General features: G+C 35.3%; 3 protein-coding genes across 6 annotated transcripts; 2 read left to right on the top strand and 1 right to left on the bottom strand.

The window, feature by feature from the left end:
- The first annotated feature begins 3,084 nt into the window (after window positions 1-3,084).
- Window positions 3,085-7,963, top strand: LOC140959047 (protein AUXIN SIGNALING F-BOX 3-like). 4 transcript variants are annotated; one of them, XM_073416767.1, is made up of 5 exons: window positions 3,085-3,182; window positions 3,937-4,514; window positions 6,124-6,616; window positions 6,716-7,500; window positions 7,655-7,963. In XM_073416767.1, the coding sequence occupies exons 2-4, from the start codon at window positions 3,985-3,987 to the stop codon at window positions 7,469-7,471; spliced, it is 1,779 nt and encodes a 592-aa protein (XP_073272868.1). In that variant the 5' UTR covers window positions 3,085-3,182; window positions 3,937-3,984; the 3' UTR covers window positions 7,472-7,500; window positions 7,655-7,963. The 4 variants fall into 4 exon arrangements, 3 of the variants coding, with proteins under 3 accessions (XP_073272868.1, XP_073272865.1, XP_073272866.1); XR_012171884.1 differs by lacking the exon at window positions 3,085-3,182 and adding an exon at window positions 3,256-3,445 and having other exon boundaries at window positions 6,716-7,567; window positions 7,687-7,963; XM_073416764.1 differs by lacking the exon at window positions 3,085-3,182 and adding an exon at window positions 3,256-3,445.
- A 3,208-nt stretch (window positions 7,964-11,171) lies between these two features.
- On the top strand, window positions 11,172-12,887 carry LOC140959409 (uncharacterized). Its single transcript, XM_073417248.1, has one exon. The coding sequence runs from the start codon at window positions 11,172-11,174 to the stop codon at window positions 12,885-12,887; it is 1,716 nt and encodes a 571-aa protein (XP_073273349.1).
- A 1,547-nt stretch (window positions 12,888-14,434) lies between these two features.
- Window positions 14,435-20,446, bottom strand: LOC140960015 (uncharacterized). The gene is made up of 10 exons (XM_073418115.1): window positions 20,306-20,446; window positions 18,048-18,486; window positions 17,632-17,715; window positions 17,416-17,485; window positions 16,930-17,012; window positions 16,587-16,666; window positions 16,110-16,208; window positions 15,917-16,022; window positions 14,812-14,901; window positions 14,435-14,721 (listed from the first exon to the last, which is right to left on the bottom strand). The coding sequence occupies exons 2-10, from the start codon at window positions 18,465-18,467 to the stop codon at window positions 14,683-14,685; spliced, it is 1,071 nt and encodes a 356-aa protein (XP_073274216.1). The 5' UTR covers window positions 18,468-18,486; window positions 20,306-20,446; the 3' UTR covers window positions 14,435-14,682.
- Between the last annotated feature and the right edge of the window lie 1,407 nt (window positions 20,447-21,853).

The following is a 21,853-nucleotide window of genomic DNA, read 5'->3' as shown; positions in this document are numbered from 1 at the left end:
TGTCAATACCAATCAGTCAACTAGTGATAGTGCAGAATAAAACTAAAAGGTAGATTGAATATTTAGGCTGAGGTACTGTGATTATTGAATAAACAGTAGGATAAAATACACGGATTTATATGGATGTTCAGATACTTCAAATGCTTTTATATCTCAATGATATAATTTTCACTAAAAGACTTTGATATATTACAATCGACTATAATAATCTACTTCAAGTAATTGTAAATGTCGATTTTTCATAATCCAAAATATGTTCTCTTAAAAAATTCAAAACGTTCACTTTCCAACCATCATTCTTTTCTTATTTTCTACGTCATTTTTAGTTTAGTAAAATAGTGACAATATTTTTAACTTACAATTGATTTAGGAACCCATAAGCTACGTATTAATATCACAAGGTTTAAAGATCCTTTGATATTTTCAAATTCACAAACAAATATCCTCACCATTGACAAACTGGTCCTAATAGAAGGGAAACTTTTGACACGTGCGGGATCACGAATAATCACATTGGGCCTAATGACCTCTATTCAAGGCCCATATAGAAAAGACCAGAAAGAAACAAATGGGCTCAAAAAGGCCCAATGAAGCTAGTGGGCCAACAAAAAAGTCAACAATTGCTGACAGGTGGGAAGCCCCCAACTAAATAAATAATAAGAAATTAAATAAAAGTGGTCAAAAATGATGGGGATAATAATGGATTTCCAACCATGATTGTGGTAACATGGCCTTTATTCAACTGCCAAGACAAAACATTTCGGAACTCCATTTTTTTTTATATAAAATATATATTATAATTTATGTCAAAGTCCTCGTTACGGGACAACAAAATATTTGATCTTATCTTATTTCTATCTTTTAATGTTTCTTGTTATTATAAAATAAAAGGTTCGAATTTTGCGATCTAACTAGAGTGTTCTTGAATCTGATTCATAAAAATTGTGCGAGAACGATTTGAAATGACTAAGTGATTGAGTAAAATGAGGTGGTAGATATTCGAAGTCGAGTCATTTTGATTTTTCGAGATTAAGATCGTTATTTGCTAGACTTGGCAAATTTTATTTGATAATAGTTGTGTTTATTTGTTAATTTCAGTAGGGAAAAGTCATTAATTTTGTTTTTATTATTAGATTGTTCTGATTCAATAACAAAGATTGAGAGGTCACAAGAGCTTAGCCAATATATGAGTCATGCATCATTGTATATTTATTTTAAATAAATCTTTTATATATATATATATATGAACCAATGAATCAAGGTTGCATTTTTGGATATAAATTTGAAATATGTTGATTTCGATTATAATTTTATTGTTAACAATTAAACAATCTATCAGATCTTAAATCCATATATTTATTTACACATTAGTTACACAAAGTATAATTAATTTCAAATGCTTCCATTCTTAAATGAACTTGAAATATATCATAATTAACATGAAACATTATATAAACATGCAATATATGAATTTGAAGTTTATGATCTTTCTTCTCTAAAACAACAAAAATAAATTTGAAAATTATCAATCCAAATACGACCTAAACTCAGAACAATACAAATTGAGATATATGATAATAAAATAATACATAGTTATGAAAAGAAGACTAGATGCACTACAATTCAAGTACCCAAATGGATATAAAAACTAAAGTGGGGATTTATTTATTTTATACATTGGAAAAGTTTGAATGGATAATGATGTGATATAGAGGCAGAACGTGGTTTCTTTTGTTTTTTTCTTGCTGTATTATTGGATCTCTATTATTTGAATTTAGTCCAGCAAAACACAAAACAAAACAAAAATTGGTTTCTTTTCTTGATAAAATAGGAAACCAAATGAATGGAGTTGGAGCTTTCCTAGAATACCAATACCCTGCACTTCACTTTCTTGGTTCCTTTTAGAAAAATACTCATAACATAAAATAATGTAAAAGCTCGTCGTTTAGATTGGAGGATTTGTATTTAACGGGACAAAACGATTTTTTCGTATATTTAAATCAAATTTATATTGTACAAAATTATTCGAAGAATCTCGGTAATTTCCGGAAAGCTATTTGTTGGGCTAAGGTCAGAGTAATGGAAGTTGATTATTTACAAAGCTGGGAAATGACGACGATGAAATCTGTCGTCTACCCTTCAATGTGTATTTGATAGACCCGAGTCACGTTAGTCAAGTAAATCATACCAAATGAATTTTGTGCAACAGATTTGTTCAAAAAAATGACGATTGATCAAATACTCACCAACTCGAACAACTCCTATGGAGAGTAAAACAAAAATATTAAAGTATGTCCTGATAGCATAAAAAGATGGAACGATGTAGCATAGTATATGATCAGCAGTGAAAAATCGGGACCCGCCATTACCTCTAAATCATATGATTAATGAAATTACATATTATATTGGTTTCCTTATTATGCCAAGAGAATATTAATCATAGTCATCAATCCTCTTACTCCAGGACCCATTTGTGGATCAAAGGTCAATCTTTGTTAATAAAACACTCACGTTCTATATGTGAGTAAAAGTATAAAATTAAATGTCATCCCCTAACATTTGATTTCATTTTTTTTTATGTAATTCGTAGTAACATGAAAAAACAAATATGATTTTCTTTTACAAACATTTGATTAAATATTTGGATATTACTCTAAAGAAAAGATAAAATAATTCATTTTATATCTGACATGACATAAACACTCATATCCACGTAAAACAAAAAAAGTAGGTCTCTTGTGAGACGATCTCACGAATCTTTATCTGTGAGACGGGTCAATCCTATCGATATTCAGAATAAAAAGTAATACTCTTAGTATAGAAAGTAATATTTTTTCATGGATGACCCAAATAAGAGATCTGTCTCACAAAATACGACCCGTGAGACCGTCTCACACAAGTTTTTGCTAACAAAAAAAAATTCCCACAAGACTCGAGCTCAAGTACTAAATTCATCTTAAAGAAAGATCTCAAATTTAAAGTAAAATATCGAGTTTGAGATATAATTATAATATATATTTATCGCCAACTAAAAACATATACAATAAACATTAACATTTAGGGAGAGTTGCAGATGCGGAGCACGAAAGTCTAACATCCGCCGTGGGCCGAAGAAGCAAGCAATGTGATAAGGTTTACGTGTAGAAAAACTATTGGGCAGGCTCAATCAGACCCAGTTGGAGGTTAGGTGCCTTTCCATGCTACCGTCAGCTTCGGCGAATGATATATATAGATAATAATTGAAGGGAAACCCATTATTTAATTTTCATTCAATTAATAATGAAACCATTTGATTATTATTGTATTTGTAATTTGTAATTTAAGTGGGTTTTGTGCCCGCGACTTTTCGGCTCACAACACACACCAAATTCGTTCCTGCGAAGTTTTTATGTTTCGCGTCATGTAATCTGTTGTAAATTCAAACATTCGACGAATACCAAGTTCTGTAAGTTTTTGTTTGTTTTTTTTATATTTCTTCTATGAGTATTGATTTATGTTTCTGGGATATCATGTTTCATGGTTAATTTCTGGTTTGTGTTTCTGAAATTTGAGATGCTTTTGAGCTTTGACGCTTTTGTTTGTTCGCAAAAACCATTTCTTTAAATGACCTCAGTCTGCCACTGATTTCACCTCAAGATGCAAGTGTGCCATGTAAAAATTAAAAGTTATTAATTAGCAAAAACTTTTTTTTACTTGCAATAGAGACTTCCTCTATATTTTTAGTTGTAGATATGAAGCTCTCTGGCAATCTTATTGTGTCCAAGATTATACTTTTTATTTGACTTGTTTTTATTAAAGATTCTTGTCTTATTGCAATACTGTGGTAACTGCTGTTGTCGTTCGGGTAAAGATTTATTTCTGATTGTATTATGAAATCATTGCTTTGAAGTGAATTGGGTTTTTTTTTTGTGGACATTTTTTATGTCAAAATCGCAGTTGTTTTGGGGGGGTTGAGATTCTTCTGAGTCATCAATCAAGGTCCAAATGGATCCAGACTCCAAAAAATCCAAATTCTCACCACCACCAAACTTAGGCAACTCAAAAGCGTCAGTTCCGTTGAATTCATCACTATTCCCAGATGAATTATTGGAAAAAGTTGTGTCATTCATTGATTCACACAAGGACAGGAGCTCGGTCTCCCTGGTGTGCAAGGACTGGTATAATGCTGAACGTTGGACAAGATCAAAGCTCTTCATAGGCAACTGCTATTCAGTGTCTCCTGAAATTGTGGCAAGAAGGTTTCCAAGAATTAAGAGTGTTACCCTCAAAGGGAAGCCAAGATTTTCGGATTTCAACCTTTTGCCTAGAGATTGGGGCGCTGATGTGCATTCTTGGTTGGTCATGTTTGCCAAAGTTTACCCCTTTTTGGAGGAATTGAGACTCAAGAGGATGGCTATAAATGATGAGAGCTTGGAGATTTTGGCGAAATCTTTTCCAGGCTTCAAAGCTTTGTCTCTGTATAGTTGCGATGGGTTCACTAACAAGGGGCTCAAAGCTATAGCCACCCATTGTAGGTAAGAATCTTTAGTGGTTTTTCTCGATAGTTTCATTTATATTGTTAAGGTGTCATATTAATTTCATACATGCTGTGTCTGGGTTGCAAAAGGTTTCTGGTTTCTTGGTGATTGAATTTTGTTATTTTCCCCTTATGTATGTGGATTTAGCTTTTTGAATATTATATACAAGATTTTCTTGGAAGAAAATTATATTCCCCTTTTTCTTTCCTTTTTTGGCTTTTGAGGATGCTCTGTCTGATTCGATTCTATCTTTAGAGTTACTTTCAGTTACCTTTCTGGTTTCCTCTTAATCTCGTTTGAGTTTCTCCTTTCTGTTAAGGTCTCAACTCTCCAAAGTTCTGATTATTTTGTTAAGATTTCAATATAATTTATATAAATGGCACCTTTTTCTTCAAGAATGCTCCTAAAGTAACAGGCTTTTTGTTTGGAAATTAGTTTTTTAGTTGTGTTATATAGTTTTCACGTTGCACCAATTGATTGTGCTTAATGATATTTGTAGATTATGTGATACTAAGTAAAAGACATGGTTTAGCAAGCTGAGATTATATTAATGTGGTTATGCAGTCACATAGTGGGCTTAGGGCCTGAAAAAGTTGTGGGTTATATATATCGTTGAGAAGTAAATGAGTTTGCTTTGGGTAGGGCAATGGTGTTTCTGTGTGTTCCCCATCTCCTTTTTTGGTTTGTTTTTATTGTAACGAACAGAGATTTTAGTGGAAAATTTAAGTGCTGTTCCTTTTTTATTTGTCCTCTCAAAGCTTATTGGTGCTGCTTTCTTGATGTGACTGCTGACCTGCTACATGGCAATGGCATTTAATGGAATAATATATATATATATATATATATATAATTATGCTCACTTTTATCCTCATAATACATCCATATTCATTGGTCCATGGAGGCCATGTTTACTTTCTTTATTCATTTGGTGATTTGTATGTATAAATTGGTTCGGCTTATTAATCCTTGTGATTTGAAGACTATTTTTTTCAAAATTTGTGCCATGGTTTTGGAGATTCGATTGGTTTTAGTCCGAACTTAGAACTTATGCTTTGATCGAAGATGACTAAAATTGAGTTTATGTTTTGAATTTCAGAAGTTTTTGGGCCGCATTTAATAGTGAGTTTTGGTTTCGGAGATCTGCTAAAGCTCTGATTATGAAACCTGAAGCTTTTGGAAATTTTTCAATGCCTGACCCGAATCAATTTTGTTTCCCTTGCTTTCTCCATTGGCATCATATAAACATTATTAAAAAGCACGTGATATTTGGACGAGCTAATTATTGCTGTAAAATAGTTCTACTAATAAGCTTTGGGATAATATTGCAATTATATATTGAAATCGAGGGGGATAAATTGCAATATCTTGAAAAAAAAAACCAGGATTTGAAGATCAAGCGGTGTAAAAAATCATTGTTGCTTTACTTACTGCGCTCCTGATAATTTGAAGAAAACCAAATATTGACAATGTCAAGGATTCTAGCTTCTTGAATTGCTGCGTATTAGTTTCTTTGGCATTAAGCACCATGACTTCCTAGATTTTAGTATTTCTTGTGATGTATTTTTAACAATGCAAAAAACTTAACGCGTTCCTATTTGGCGTCCAGGAATTTGACAGAACTTGACATACAGGACATAGCAACTGATGACTTCAGCGGATATTGGCTAAGTTGTTTCCCTGAAAACTTCTCCTCACTGGAAATATTAAATTTTGCATGTCTCAACTGTGAGATCGAATTTGATAAGCTCGAGAGACTTGTCAGTAGGTGCAGTTCATTAAGGGTTCTAAAGGTCAATGAGAGTATTAGTTTGGACCAACTGCAACGTCTTCTTGTGCTTGCTCCTCAGTTAAAAGAGCTCGGCACCGGTTCCTTTTTCCCAGAACTTACCCCTCGCCAGTACCAAGAAGTTGAAAGTGCATTTAGAAATGTTGGAAATCTTCAAACTCTATCGGGTTTATGGGACGTCACAGCCTCTTATCTCCCAGTTCTTTATGGAGCTTGTGCAAGTCTGAGTTTCTTGAACTTGAGTGATGCTGCCCTTCAGAGTGCTGCATTTGAAAAGCTTCTCGCTCACTGTCCCAACTTAAGACGTCTTTGGGTAAGAAATGGATATCCGAGATTACTTGAACTGATTATTAAGGGAGACTGTTAGCTTATTGCATAAGTCTTGTTACTTAAATAAATTCTTTGGTTGTAGGTTGCCGATACAGTAGAGGACAAGGGGTTAGAGGCCGTTGGTTTAAGCTGTCCCTTGCTCGAAGAACTCCGAGTTTTCCCTTCAGATCCTTACGACCAACATCAACGTCACGGAGTGACAGAGTTAGGTTTTGTAGCCGTATCTCGTGGATGTCGCAAACTCCATTATGTCCTCTACTTCTGTCGGAGGATGACTAATGCTGCTGTTGAGACCATAGTAAACAACTGCCCCGATTTTACCCACTTCCGTCTTTGCATAATGAATCCTGGCGAGCCAGATTACCTGACAAACGAATCTATGGACGAGGCCTTTGGTTCTGTGGTTAAAACTTGCACTAAACTCCAGCGGCTTTCAGTTTCGGGGCTTTTAACAGATCTGACCTTTGAGTATATCGGTAAATATGCCAAGAATCTGGAGACCCTTTCCGTTGCTTTTGCGGGAAGCAGTGATCGTGGGATGCAGTGTGTTCTTGAAGGTTGCCCCAAGCTTAGAAAACTCGAGATAAGGGATTGCCCATTTGGAAATGCTGCTCTGCTTTCTGGACTCGAGAGATATGAAATGATGAGGTCGTTGTGGATGTCAGCTTGTAACGTAACTATGAAAGGGTGCAAGCTACTGGCAAGGGAGATGCCAAGGTTAAACGTTGAAGTGATAAAAGACGAAGAAAGTGACGGCTTCCAAGCCAACAAAGTTTACGTCTATCGTTCGGTAGCAGGTCCGAGAAGGGACGCCCCGCCCTTTGTTCTTACTCTTTGATACCACCACACATGGCGAAAAAATCTTCGGTCAGTGACTGTTCTCTCTCTTTTAATGAAATGAAATGAAATTTCAAAACCAATGTGTCAGCAAGATGTAAATATGTCTTCAAATTCCTAATCTGATTATCCAAGATTGCTGTTTGGCAGTTTTTGTACTAATTCGGGTTCCTAATTGTTGCAGGATATGCAATATGCCATTCAAGAACGTAAAAGAGGCCAGTATGCCAACTGATACGTGAAACTTGTAAGCTCAGAATTTCAGAGAAGATATGAAACGTTTCGCATGCATCTGAATCAGTCCCCATTTCACATTTCTTTCCATGTTGTAATTTTAGTATCTTTGATCTGTTAAGATCTGAGAGAGATTGATAAACTTGAAAACCAAGTAGTTGATTGCAATTGATTCTTGTCCGATTAAATAGTATGTTGTTTGACACAACCTTTGTTGATATTATTGATAAAATGACAGATTTAAATATAATTTAAGACATATGATAAATGTCGTTGGATAGTATAGAGTTCAATTCAAACCATATCTCATGATTTCACAAAAGTTTTTAGACCCGGCTTGGAATTTGTATCTTGTTTTTTTTTTATACGAAACTATGATTTATTAAAATATAAAGATGGATTACAAAGGATAGTAATCTTAAGAATTAGATTACAACAAGAGAAGAAAAGAAAATTTCTAAGCTTAAATCAGCAGCAAACAAAGTTTCAATCCCTAACCACATTCGCAATAACTAAATATTTATACTCCGGCAGAAGTGTTGTCCAAGTCGCGACCCTGGATTTGATCTTTGCCCATACGTCGTCCACAGACTCTGCCGAATCCGCAAATATTCTGCAGTTCCTCTCTAACCAAAGCGACCAAAAGATGTCGTGAACAACCAAAAACCAGAATCTATAGTTCCTTCTACTGTGTGTTAGAATCGTCTCCATGATAAATAAGTCCCGGGCCTTCCTTGGAAAGGTCTATTCGAAACGAAGCTCTTGCAGTACTCTTGTCCAAATAGCACGTGAAAAAGAACAATGCAATGAATATGGTCCTGGTTCTCTTCATGTTTCCTGCATAGATTACACCATTGCGGCCATAATGCGCAAGTGGACCACCAATCGCTAGTTGGTAGTTTCCCCAATTCCACTATCCACGAGAAGACTTGAACCTTGTACAAGATCGGTATTTTCCAGATATTCATGTGGTAAGGAAATATAGGGAAAGCTGTAACCGGGAAAAAAGAAGAGTAGAAAGACCGAACAGAAAAAAAAACCCGACGGATCCCCCAACCACACTCTAAAATCATCCGTACCCCTTTCCAACCTAACCATGTCCAAGATCCCTAAAAGATCGTTGAACTCTTCTAATTCTACCTCATTTAACTCTCTCTTGAAACGCACATCCCAGTGAAAAAAATTATTATTGACTCCAGTATCAGTTACATCTAAAAAGCAGGAGATCGGTTTGTTTATGGATGTGGAGATTAGAAACAGAGATGGAAAACGATCACTGAACGACAAAACACCACCCCCAAATATATTCCCAAAATCGAATTATATTCCTCCCTTTAAGTACCGCCCTAATCAATAGATGAAAAGTCGAGTAAGACCGAGAAATGAACTTCCAGGGACTTTTAAAGGTCGTGTTCCTCGCCAACCTCACGTCCCAGCCGTTGTCATTTAATCCATAAATACTCTTGATAACTCTTTTCCACAATGAATCTTTTTCGACCGAGCATCTCCACCACCACTTCCCAAGAAGTGCCTTGTTCGTCAAGCAAATATTCCCCAACCCCAGTCCTACCCTGTCTTTTGGTTTACAGACTTGCTTCCACCCAACTAAATGGCAATGAGTCTCTCCTTCTGCTCCGTCCCACCAGAAATCCCTCATCAATTTTTCCATTTTTTCGCCACCCTAATTGGCACTCTGAAGAGAGACATATAGTAAGTCGGCATTGCACCTAACACAGCCTTAATCAAAGAAAGACGACCTCCCCTTGAGAGAAAAGACTTCTTCCAACTTGCAGGCTTCTTTGACATTTTTGATAATACGGGCTCCCAAAATTCAGCAGACTTAGGGTCACCTCCCAACGGAGCCCCAAGGTATTTGATCGGCCAATTCTCTCTTTTGCAGCCAATTACTCGTGCCATACCCTCAGCTTCCTCATCCAACACATTTAATCCCAAGACAACGCTTTTTTCCAAATTGATTTTCAAACCCGACTTAAGAGAGAAGATGCTGAGAATTTCCAATAGTGCCAATAAATGCCTTTCTGACTGGACAAAAAACAACGTGTCGTCTGCGAATTGGATATGTGATATTTCGATTTTGTCTCTCCCCACTACAAAACCTCTTACTTCATTCACTGTCTTGGCCTTATCAACCAACCGACCCAACCCATCAATCACAAGGTTAAAGAGGAAAAGGGAAAGTGGATCCCCTTGTCGAATTCCTCTCTCCCCTGAAATTTTCCTCGCGGTCTACCGTTGATGAATATCGAAAAAGAAACATTCGAAACACACTTTTTGATCCACGACCTCCATCTTGTCCCAAAACCTTTTTTTTGCATCACAAAATCAAGAAATCTCCAATCGACGTTGTCGTAGGCTTTTTTCAAATCAACCTTAAACACCCATCCCTTTTTATTTTTCCGGTGATGTTCCTCTACTATCTCATTCGCTATCAGACAACAATCTTAAATTTGTCTTCCTTTAATAAAAGCGCACTGACTCTCTGAAATTGTATTTTCCAAAACATTCTTCAATTTGTTCGCCAAAACCTTAGCTAAAATCTTATACAGACTCGTTGTCAAGCTGATTGGGCGAAAATCTTTAACCTTGGTTGCGTCTTGTTTCTTAGGGATTAGGCAGATATAGGTTTCATTAGTAATGTCATTAACAATGCTACCATCGAAAAATTCCGCAAACACATTAAATAAATCTGTTTTTACCGTATCCCAGTTCTTTTGAAAAAAGGCCATTGTAAACCCATCTGGACCTGGTGTTTTGTTCCCATCATATTCAAGCACAGCCCTCTTAATCTCATCCTCAGAAAATGGAATCTCCAACTCATCTGCTTCGATTGTGGCTAAGGGACTCCATTCTAAACCATCAAAACCCCCACCGGAACTTTTATGCTAGGTAAATTTGTATTTTTTAAAAGAAGAATATAATAAGTTAAATTTTAACTGTGGATTATATATATATATATTTATTGACAATTAATTTGTTTAAATAATATAATTTTGTCATGTTCAAAATTTTTGAGAGGTTTTGTTACCCACTTATATCATAACTGTTTGTTTGACTGGTTTACCATTAACACAGTAAAATCTACAAAACATGTGATTAGTTAATAAAATCAATATAAAAAAATATTGATTAGTTAAACTAATTAATTTTTTTAAAAAAAATCCCAAAATCGTACCGTGATCACCATTACTTCTTGCGACACAATTACTTAAATGACCCTGACCTCTACCCCAAATGACGTTTAACTGAACCATGTTCCGAGGCTAGATTCGTAAATCTAGTGAAATTGACATCCTGTTACAAACATAGGCCTGATCTTCAGAATCCCATGAATCTCTTTCTAACAACCTCTGAAACCGAAACTTCCAGCTCTCGCAGGAATCTTCAACACCGCCGCGCCGGAAAACCAGACCATCTCACCGGAAAACGAGCCCGTGAAATTACACCCGATGGGTGAAAAAAATAGTCTCCCTGAAACATCCACTGAAAGGAGAAGACTGCTGCAAGCAATTGGGTCGATCTCTTCTTTGATTGCACTCTCACATTCAACCCAAGTGTTTGCTTCAAAATGGATGTCCATAAGAAACAAGATGGAAGAGCTTTTATCCATACTCTCGAACGTCGAAAATTGTGAATCAAATGATAACTTTTCACTCTGTATCACGGTGGAGTCGATTTCAGCCACCATTGCTGAATGTGGTGGTCTTTTAAAGCGTTGTCTGGAACTTTCGTACTGTGGGAAGCTTTACATGCAAAGCGATCTTGATATTGTATATGCTAAATTGGATAGCCAAGTGAAGACTCTTTCTGATATATATGCTCTGGGATTGGTGACGCAGCGCTATGCTATTGTAGTTTTGAAGCCTGCGCCTTCGGCTTCTAAAGAGGACATAAGGTTTTATGTCCACAATATATCATCCAGGATAAAGATCGGAAGCACTATTATGAAGAAACAAGCCCTTGTTGAGTTCAACGAAGCCATTCAAGAAGATGAGAGATATGTAAATATTGCCGTGGAACTCGAGAGTTTTGTCAATTTTTTGGTTCGTTTTCTTGATTCTCAAGAGAGTGAAATTCGAGAGGCAGCAGCAAAGACGGTGTACCTGATTGCGGTTTTTCAGTCATACAAAAGTGTGTTGATTGATGCAGGGGTAATTGCTCCATTGATTCGAGTTCTGGAGTCGGGAAATGAATCCAGTCAAGAATTTGCAGCTAGGTGTTTGATAAAGGTTACGGAGAATTCTGATAATGCGTGGTCTGTTTCTGCTCATGGCGGGGTGTCAGCCCTGTTGAAAATCTGTGGCAAGAATGGTGAAAATGGGGGAGAATTGGCAAATTTGGCTTGTCGGGTGTTGAAAAATCTTGTTGGGATTGAAGAGATCAAGAGGTTTATGGTCGAGGAAGGGGCGATTTCTTTGTTCCTTAAGCTTGTAAGGTCCAAAGATGAAATTATGCAGATAGCTTCACTTGATTTCTTGCAGACTATGGCTTACTCGGATGCATGGATCCGAGAAATGATCGTTGAAGAAGGTGGAATTCGCATATCAGTGCGTATTTTGGATCCCAAATCATCATTTTCGACCAAGACTCGAGAGATGGCATTCAAAGGAATCGTGAATTTATGCTTTGGATCGGATACTTCTTTGTATGTGTTGATGAATTCTTGTTTTACCGATCATGTACTTTACTTTCTTCGATTTGGGGAGATCTCTGATCGTGAATTGGCCCTAAAGGCCTCGTTTTGGCTATGTTGGACGTCTGAGGATGCAAAGAAAGTGATGGGGGATGCAGGATTTATGCCGGTCCTTGTTAGTTTCCTAGAATCAAAATCGCTCCAAATTCGCGAAATGGCAGCAAAAACACTATCTAACATGGTTATGGTACCCAAAAACAGGAAAAAATTTGTGCAGAACGATCAAAATGTAGGCATATTGATGCAGCTTCTCGGCCCAGGGGACGTTAATTCCGGTAGCAAACAGCTATTGCTTTCAATATTGATGTCGTTAACAAGCAGCAGCATTGCAAGAAAAAAGATTTCAAATTCAGGTTACTTAAAGCACATCGAAAAGCTTGCAGAAGCTGAGGTCTCAGATGCCAAAAAGATCGTCAGAAAGTTGAGTTCCACTAAATTCAGCAGCATCTTGGGTGGATTCTGGCATTCTTGAATACAACATAATCCCACATTTTATTTTATTTAACTTACAACATTATTTAATAAATCTGTAATTTAGTCAATTAATATCTATTGCACTAAATTTAATGCATGATTCTTTTTAAGTTATGTGCACATGAGAAGATCCCGAGACGGAGATGGGCACGTGAGTGGTAGCCATCAATGCAATGTATACCTTCCAATACTCGGAAACAAGAGTGCGATTGATGATCTAACTCCCCCTCTTTTTGCTTGTCCATTCTTTTCTATCATTTGTCGTTCCGTTGTCCTACCTTTTCTCATCTTGTACATATTGTAGTCAACACATTTGGAACCTTGTGCCACAACATACAGAAAGGATGCATGAAAGCCAAAAACACCAGATAATACAGGAATCCGATTCAAATAGAAGAAATTTGACTGAAGGAGCATAGTTGTTTGGATAGTTTATCTAAAAAAAAAAAAAAAAATCTTTCTAACGGTTATATTGGGAGAGATATAGTAAAATATATTATTTTTTATGTCAAAAATATTATTTCTCATGAAAAATATGGATTATCTCAGATATATAGATATATGGTATGAGTATATCCATCCAACAATATATAAAAATTTAAGTTTTTCTTCTATGCCTGTACCGGGTGTAACACAACTTTTGCAATTATTTGACTATATAGTATATACCAACTTGAAAAATTGGGTAGGACCTATCCGTTGAGGGATCAATATCGTGTGACTTGGACCACATAAAATTTGGCAAATTTTGTGAAAGAAAATGATTCTTTCGTTGTCGATCAATGATTTTATTTTGAATAACAAATTTGAGTTTACTTAAAATAACCCTCTTTTAATTTTATGAATTATATTGATGAATGAGACGGTAAATCAATGAAGTTCGTTATAAAAATAAGGTAATTTTATGATATTTACGCATGATTGGTAACATAAAAAGTGTGCCTGAATTAGAATTATCGACTACCTTATAAGGCCGTTTTTGGCATAAAAAATCGTATTTAAATAGCCGAATACACTATTATTTAATTGAAATACAATGTTTATGATATGAATAAATTCGTATCACCGATTCTATAGTTTTCATAATAAAAATTTGCGATATGACTAATGAAATTATCATAATAAATAAATGAACTAAATATTAAATTTTAGACTTTTTATTTATTAAAGATAATTATAAAATGTTGACAAATGGACATGTTAACAGACTTTCGTTTTCACTAATTTATTTTTTTTATGTATTTTTATTGGATTACTTATGTATACTTTATCTAATAAATTTACTTATGGCCTTATATGGTTTGTATGACCTAATACATATAGTTAATTTTGAAGAAATCCAATCATACTCGGATAACATTAAAAAAATAACTAAATTTATTGAATGAAAAACCGTAACTTATTCACAGCTAATACTCAAGCCCACTGTCATTTTTTTTAATATATTCTAGAAAAGATGACGAACTTTTTTTCAGACTTCCGCAGTCTGCTTGCATTTAAAGAATGGTCTTCATAGAACTATTTATTAAGACAAGTAAATTGTGACACAATTTTCTTGTTCTTTTTTTGGAAACATTTGACATAATTGTGCATATAATACTGATTTCAGTATTAGCAAAGAAAGAAACTAAATACGGCTCAAAATTCGAGCTGCCCAACGCAGAGCTCTACTACTGTTGCTGACTTCTACACTACCAATAGCTTCTCAGTCAATGGCCAAGAAACTGTATCTAAAATTACGTCAAATAGAAAAATCACCTGCAACTGGAAGTCATTTTGGAAAATAAAGCAAGTTACAAGAAAAATCGTCTGCGGCTTGTGTCCATCTCGGGCTGCCATCAAGAACACATGAAAAACAAATATAAGCAACCATGAATCGTGCATATCCAAGATGCTAAGAATTTTAGCAATTTGGAAAGTACCTTGTGAACCCATTCATATTCACCCTCTCTAGTATCAAAGGTTCCGTGCTGAAGACTGATTAGTTTCAGCGTGAAACGAGGACCACATTCCTAAGAGTTTGAAATTAGAGCGTTAATAGTTGTTTATCATCATACAGTTCGTAAACCCACACACAAAAGGCACGAGCACATGGATTAAGCATATTATACAAGTAACGTTTAAACTGCTAACAAATACAAGACTGTAACAAATAATCAGTGAATAAATTCAAAATTCTGTAACAAGTTTTCAATCACGTTTGAAATAACAGCTGAAGAATGCTGATAAACTAACTTTTCCAAAATTATGCACAGCACGCAAGTCAACTAGTAAATTGCAATGCATTCTTAAAAGGCCAATAAGTTTTTATACCATAAACAATTTAAACTGTACACTCCTTTTTCATTTTAAAATTTTACTCCCTCCTTCGAAACGTGTATAATCAATAATGTCATATGCTTTTTTTCAATCTAACCTACTTAAGAGTAGAAGAGTACTGATGGAAAACAAGCAGTGATTTGTTACAGGGGTTATATTATTCTCTCTTAAATTTTATGGCATTTTTTAATTAAAACTGCACAAAGATGTTAGATGCTGGATAAAAAAAGTATTACTTATGGTGTTTTTTAATTAGTATACTATAAAAGGTCTTGCAAGCAACTGCTAAATTGCTGAAGCATAAGAAATTTGATAATTACCAGAATATCCAATATTGTGAATTAATGATGATAAAAGGTATTATATGTTCCAACAAAATGGTCCTTTGATGAATTGGGTCATTGTTAGTACATGGTCATTGCTAGTACATGGAATAATGTGGCATAATAGATATTGAACAGCTGAAGTGAGTTAAGGACAGTTAATCTCAGTATCATATAAAATCAATAGCCTAAAATAGGGGCTAACAGATCAGTTCATTCACCTGCCAGATAGATAGCAAGAATATTGCAACTTCTTATGCAGCTTGAACTATATTCATACAAATCATTGATCTGATTTTTTCTACCATGAATTAATTTGGAAAAAAAAGAATAGACATGTAATGGACTTATGTTATGGCACCAGCCAGAGATTAGAAGCATAAACCTGAAGCCGGGCAATAACTTTTTGCTGGGTGTTTGCGTCCTCGTTGTTTTTGCTATCTTTACTTTTTGATTCCACCTGTTTGCTATCTTTGCCTTCAAATATGTATCTTTCAAAGAGAAGAACGGATAAATTCAGAAAAGCAGGCCATAATTCAGTGAAATGAAAATGGATCATACACAGATAATCTGAGTACCGATGATGACGGAAGAATATAAAATCGCGTTGATTGTGGAAGGTAACAACTCTCCGACCACGAAAATTAGGGTCTTGTGGAAATAAAGATTGTATTAACCTAATCAGAAAATCATTAAAAAAATGTTAATGCAGTACCAAAACCACCTGTCAATGGCAAACAGTCCAGAAGAGGGTAAAGCGTAAACAAAAAGAAAGAAAAAAAGATGTTATGAAGATTGTGCCAACTTCAAAACACCTTCAACATAAACCAAGGCTAGCTCAGTGAACTTTTATAAACCTTGATTTTTGAAACCATAAACATCGTATCATGACTACTCTACAACATATTTCAAATCAAGAATTAACCCTAAACAGCAAATCTGTAACAAGAAAAAACAATACCCAAAATCAATAGAGCTTGTGCTTTACCACTACAACTTAACTTTCATGACTCAGTTACTTTTCAATTATCATATGAAGCAGCAAAAAGAACTACCTGCCAACACGATGCCCCAAGCGTGTCGTGAAGTTAGTCAAAACTAACTCAGGCTTATGGCTGGTTGGGTTGCCATGATTCTGCAGTAATTGAAAGACAGACAGTTAATAGCACATAATATTTAGCATACCAGATAATCCAAGAACCACTAAAGTAAGATAAAACCTTACTTACATCACAACAGACAACCAATAAGCAAGTTCAGTGTGTCAAATAACCCAAAAATAACAATGAAGAGGTCAAGATTTGGTGAAATATATTCCACTTAATGTTAGTTCACTTTCTTGAGGTTTTATATAAAAACAGATGCACTATGAGAATAAGCGAATGAAGATGATCGAACCTTAAGGTCTTTGTGCAAAACAAGATTTGAAAGTTTAAAGTGGGCGGTAGGACCATCAGGCACCCCAATTATTAAAACAGCATCTGCAGCAACTCACAAGAATTAGCATAGTAAATTTTCTACGATGAAACATAAAAGGGAACCTATCCTATCCCTTAAAAGCTTTAAAGTCCCCCCGTCCCCCTTTCAATTTTACAACCACCAAACAGCCAAGAAATACGCTCACAAACTAGGTACAAAAGTATCTGAATAAGATAATTACAAATCAGCTAAATATATTAAAACCAATAGCATGTTCTGGAGTTTTTAAACTCCAGAAAAAAATACCAGATCTGCATTCGTAAAAACTCCAGAAAAAAATACCAGATCTGCATTAGTCCCACATATAACTTAAAACCCACAACATAAAAACACATGTATTGATAGTTTGATACAGAATCATGAAAGCAACAAAAATTATCAGGTTAGGCTTAGAGCAAGGATGACCTGGTTCTCGGCGATTTGTGTGGATGACCACGACTGAAGTGAAATCCCTATTTCTCGCATACTCAACAATCTGCAGGAATGATGACTATTTATAGAAAAAAATAAAATCGTGTCCCATGGACAACAATCATACAACTTAAATCTCACTTAACGAAGGCTCATCTTTTCAAAACATGGTGGGGAAGGGGGGAGAGGGAGAGAGGTCAAAGACTGAACCTTTTTTAAGTCATATGTTCCTCGCTTGTAGTAATGAGAATTGGGGATTATAGAAAGAAGATCCGAAGCAAGACCAGGTCCCCTCTGCAGTATAAACAATCAACCAGAAATTGAACAGAGCATAAGACACTCATTGATGCAGTATGAATGGAACCTAAGTAAAACTCACTGCAGAACACAAATCTGGTAGGCCAGACCCACCAAACTCAAATAAACATAATCACCCCAGTGCCTCCCCTGCCCCGCAATTATATACCTAGGTCCTCCCCCACACTAGGAGATTTGTTGAGTTGTCTCCCAACAAAAAACTTGTTTGATACTTTAATTTTTCCAAAAAGTAGGTTGTGCATCCAAAAACATCATGCCACCCCAATCAATTCAAATCATGGCTCTATCCTGAATCACGAAACACTTACAGTCGAATTGAAGCGGCATGTGGTTATCAAGACCTTCGGAATCCGTTCTTGCTTCAAAATATTATTAAATTCATCGGCATCATTGCCAGCAAAGAGCTCATCATCATCCGGCTTGCATATTGTCTCATCCAGTTCACGAGTATTCTCTATTGTGCGAGGTGTTTTCTTAGGAGGAGGTTCCTCACCAAGCTCCAGAGCCCTCTTCTCAGCTGCTTCACGAGCCTTGACCTTCTTCCGCTTGTCGACCTTCTTCTGGAGCTTCAATTTCGCATGAATGGCTGACCTCTTCTCCTTGTTCTTAATCATCGACGGACGCAAGGCCTCCTTTATCTGCTTCATCTTCTTGGTTTTTCTTTCTTCTATTCCTTCTTCCCCACTTTCACTACCATCCTCGCCACCCTTCTTCCGCTTTCCCCCCATATCATCAACTTTCAAAATCCTGCAGAGCCACCAGAAACTTACATTTACTTCGAAAAAATCATGAATTTCACTTCAATATGAAGTTTTGTTTGGATTGAAGGACTTGTGAGCAAGAGAATCTCAAATTCATAATGTAAATCCACCAGACCAACTTGTTTTTGCAATTTGTTATTCACACCGATTTTATCAACATGATGTGAATTCACCCCGTCTGTCAGGAAAATTTAGTTCCTTTTTAAACCTCAATCCTAATTTTGAGAAAAAACACTCTTTTTTTAATCATTTTAGTCCTCAAAACATTTTACCATGATAATTTTAATCCCAAAACTTTTATAAAGAGCACAAGAATGGTCCTTACCGTTAACTTCATGGTTAAAATTAACGGTAGAAGTCACGTACTTGTCACATGACCCTATTTTTTTTAACAGCATTAAATTACATGATTTGTACTCTTCATTGCAACATGAAATCCAACCAATTAACAAAACTCAAAATCTTCAATAGTTCCTCGGCAAACAACAAAATTTATAAACACTAATTTTTATTCCAAAAATCATATAAAAGAGACTTAAGCAAAAATTCTTCACCACTTCTCTCCGTGCTTTGACTCCACCCTTCCAACTCCTCATTTTTTTCAGCATCAAAATTGAATTTCAATATTGCAAAGTTCAATTTCAAGGTCAATTTCTTAACAAAATATAAAGTTATAACTAAAATAATAAAATAATAAATCCATTAGAAACAAAAATAAATAAAGTTTAATCTTCCAATTCTCTTAATCCATATCACAAAATTCACCAAAATCCAAAATACAACCAGAACAGCCTTTCCAAACATGACGACATAAAAATCTCACATCCCCAAAATATAAAAAAGAATATCATAATTAATATGTCTCATTCGAAGTTGCCTAACATCAAGTTTGCTCAATGTGTAAAATTTTCAGAACCAAACAACAATAAATGTCATACAAGCAAATTATTTGAACCTAAACAATATATGAAGTGATCAAAAGGAAGAGAATGATCCCTGTACCAAGAGTCTATAGGATTGAAATTGTAGAAACACGTCTATTTTGGCCCTCCGAGATACCTATTTGCTCCATTTTAATAAAACTGTTTTTAACTTAAAAAAGGTACTAATATCATGCAACAATGGTCTACAGATGGAATCTACATAAATTGGTGCCTAAACATAATTTTTTACCGTAAAGAAACATGCAGAAACAACATTCTACTGCAATACAGAAATTACAAAGAAACACATCCAATAAATTTTCAATATTTTAACAGCAATATATAAACTCATGTTTATGTTAACATGAAACTCACGACAAAATTGATCTTACTCAGATCCCCAAACCTGTACGTGAAGAGAAAGGATGATGATGGAAGGCGAAGCAAAGGTTGCAGGGTAGCACACTAGCACCTAGAAGTCGTGGTAGTGGTGGCCTAAGAAGATGGAGACACGTTGAGTGCTAGAGGAGAAAAAAATTGAAAGGGAAGAGAAATTATGAAACCCTTCTTCTCCCATTGCCGTTTAACCTAAAGGACTATTTCATTTGATATGTAGAAAGTTGAAGAACCAAAACTGTCATCCTGAATTGTTCTAGGAATGAAGTACAGGGACCAAAAGCATGTTTCCCCCCCATTTTTCATAATCAAAATTGCAAGTTTCGGACACAACTCAACTACGTTCCAGGTCCGACCCACCAATATTGGATTAAAGTGAAACACGAACAATCCAATTAAATTCTTCCGTCCAAGCTAAATCTTCCATAAAATAAAATAATGAATCGCGAGAAAAAACAAGATGAGAAAATTAAAAAGAAATTGTACCTGGATAGGGCTAAGCTTGAGCTCAAAAATGGCGGCCGGTGGCTACTGCGCTTGGTTTGTATCGGCCTAAAATAATTTGCAGAGTGGGGTTTTGGGGATTGAAAACGTTACTGTTTGATTAACAGATCTCACAAAAAGCGTCGTCGCGTTTTCATTTTTCAGAAGATGAAAACAAAAGTCGCTAGAGAATAAAAGCGACTTTTCGAAACAAAATTATACATTTGTTTGTAACCCGACAAAATCTTTGTATTGAGATTTGTCTAAACTTAAATTAACTAAACATCTTACTCAGATTTAAATCTAAAACCCTATTATAAAAATCGTGTAAAACAGCCTTACGAGCCAATTTTGTGAAACAAATATTTTATTTGGGTCACCAATGAATTTTTTTTATTTTTTTATGTCAAAAGTACTTTTTTTTTTTATTGTAAATATGAACTTAGTTGATCTATCTAACGAATAAAGATCCATGATAGCGTATCACAAAAGACCTAATCCAAACTTTAGTGGTCTTGCGGCGACATTTTCAATGTTAAAGTTTTTAATTAGTAAATTAAATATGAATTTTTATTTTAAAAAATTAAAGATAATTGTATGTTTTCCCTCAAATTCATTGATATGTTTACAATTATGGAAATTTTAATTTGTATAAAATTTAAATATCATAAAGTCAGAAGATTAATAAAAATCAATAATAAGATCATTCAAGAGTAAATGAAATTTTTGCCTATTCTCTTTTGCAAACACGTAGTCTGGTATTGATGAGACTTTTTATTAATCGATGAAATATAACCATAACTTCATCGAAACATAACATAAAAGAACAATGCTTTGAACTTGAAACATACGCAATAGGCCAATGGACTAGCAATTTTGGTGAGTCCCCAAAGGCAAATATACCTAGAAAACTTATTCATGTAATGAGAATATTATCGGGTTTCTCATAAGATGACTTGGTATTGATATTAAGTCGCAAACCCATCGATGCAAATCCACTGGCCGATGAAGAGTCCATCGCAGTTCACATTAGGGTTGAAGGCGTCGAACTGCGCGGTGGTCAAGCTGTTGCTCTTTGCAATGTCAAAACAAGTGTCTCCTTCAGTCACAGCAGTCACAGTGTCACACACAAGTGTGACACTTGCCCTACTCTTAGCTGCAGCAAATTTTCAGGAATGTACAATTTTGCACAGATTAACATTACTATGTTAGAACTTACAAAAGAATATATCTTTTTTAAAAAATGAAGGCTTACCATTGATGGTTACCCTGCTTTCTGCCGCAGTAACGATCATGAGAATAAGTGAGAGAACCAAAGCAAAGTTGAGGATGATGGAAGTATTGTTGCTTGCCTTGGCCATCTTTAAGTTCTTGTTAATTCTTGTATATTTGCTCTTCTTGGGTACTTGGTTCCTTGATGAAAAGCTACTATTTATAGCAATAATCTCTATACAAACCTCACATAAATTCCAAAAGTGCATTGTTAACTTAAGATTTTGACAGGGCCGGCATGCAACAATGTGACTCACCTGGTGTAAATTCTAATATATA

The sequence above is a fragment of the Primulina huaijiensis genome, chromosome 15 (genome assembly GCF_012295235.1).
Source record: "Primulina huaijiensis isolate GDHJ02 chromosome 15, ASM1229523v2, whole genome shotgun sequence".
Lineage (NCBI taxonomy): Eukaryota > Viridiplantae > Streptophyta > Magnoliopsida > Lamiales > Gesneriaceae > Primulina > Primulina huaijiensis.
The sequence above is the reverse complement of the archived record's forward strand: the minus strand, read 5'-3'. Positions and strand labels throughout refer to the sequence as shown.

What these genes read in the sequence shown, in the direction of transcription:
- LOC140959047 (XM_073416767.1), top strand. Translation starts at nt 3,985, where the DNA reads ATGGATCCAGACTCCAAAAAATCCAAATTCTCACCACCACCAAACTTA. An exon ending in GCTATAGCCACCCATTGTAG is followed by an intron (nt 4,515 to 6,123) that starts GTAAGAATCTTT and finishes TTTGGCGTCCAG; the next exon opens with GAATTTGACAGAACTTGACA. An exon ending in CCAACTTAAGACGTCTTTGG is followed by an intron (nt 6,617 to 6,715) that starts GTAAGAAATGGA and finishes CTTTGGTTGTAG; the next exon opens with GTTGCCGATACAGTAGAGGA.
- LOC140959409 (XM_073417248.1), top strand. Translation starts at nt 11,172, where the DNA reads ATGGGTGAAAAAAATAGTCTCCCTGAAACATCCACTGAAAGGAGAAGA.
- LOC140960015 (XM_073418115.1), bottom strand. Translation starts at nt 18,467, where the DNA reads ATGGGGGGAAAGCGGAAGAAGGGTGGCGAGGATGGTAGTGAAAGTGGG. An exon ending in GAACATATGACTTAAAAAAG is followed by an intron (nt 17,486 to 17,631) that starts GTTCAGTCTTTG and finishes TCATTCCTGCAG; the next exon opens with ATTGTTGAGTATGCGAGAAA. An exon ending in TTGGGGCATCGTGTTGGCAG is followed by an intron (nt 16,209 to 16,586) that starts GTAGTTCTTTTT and finishes TTTTCTGATTAG; the next exon opens with GTTAATACAATCTTTATTTC.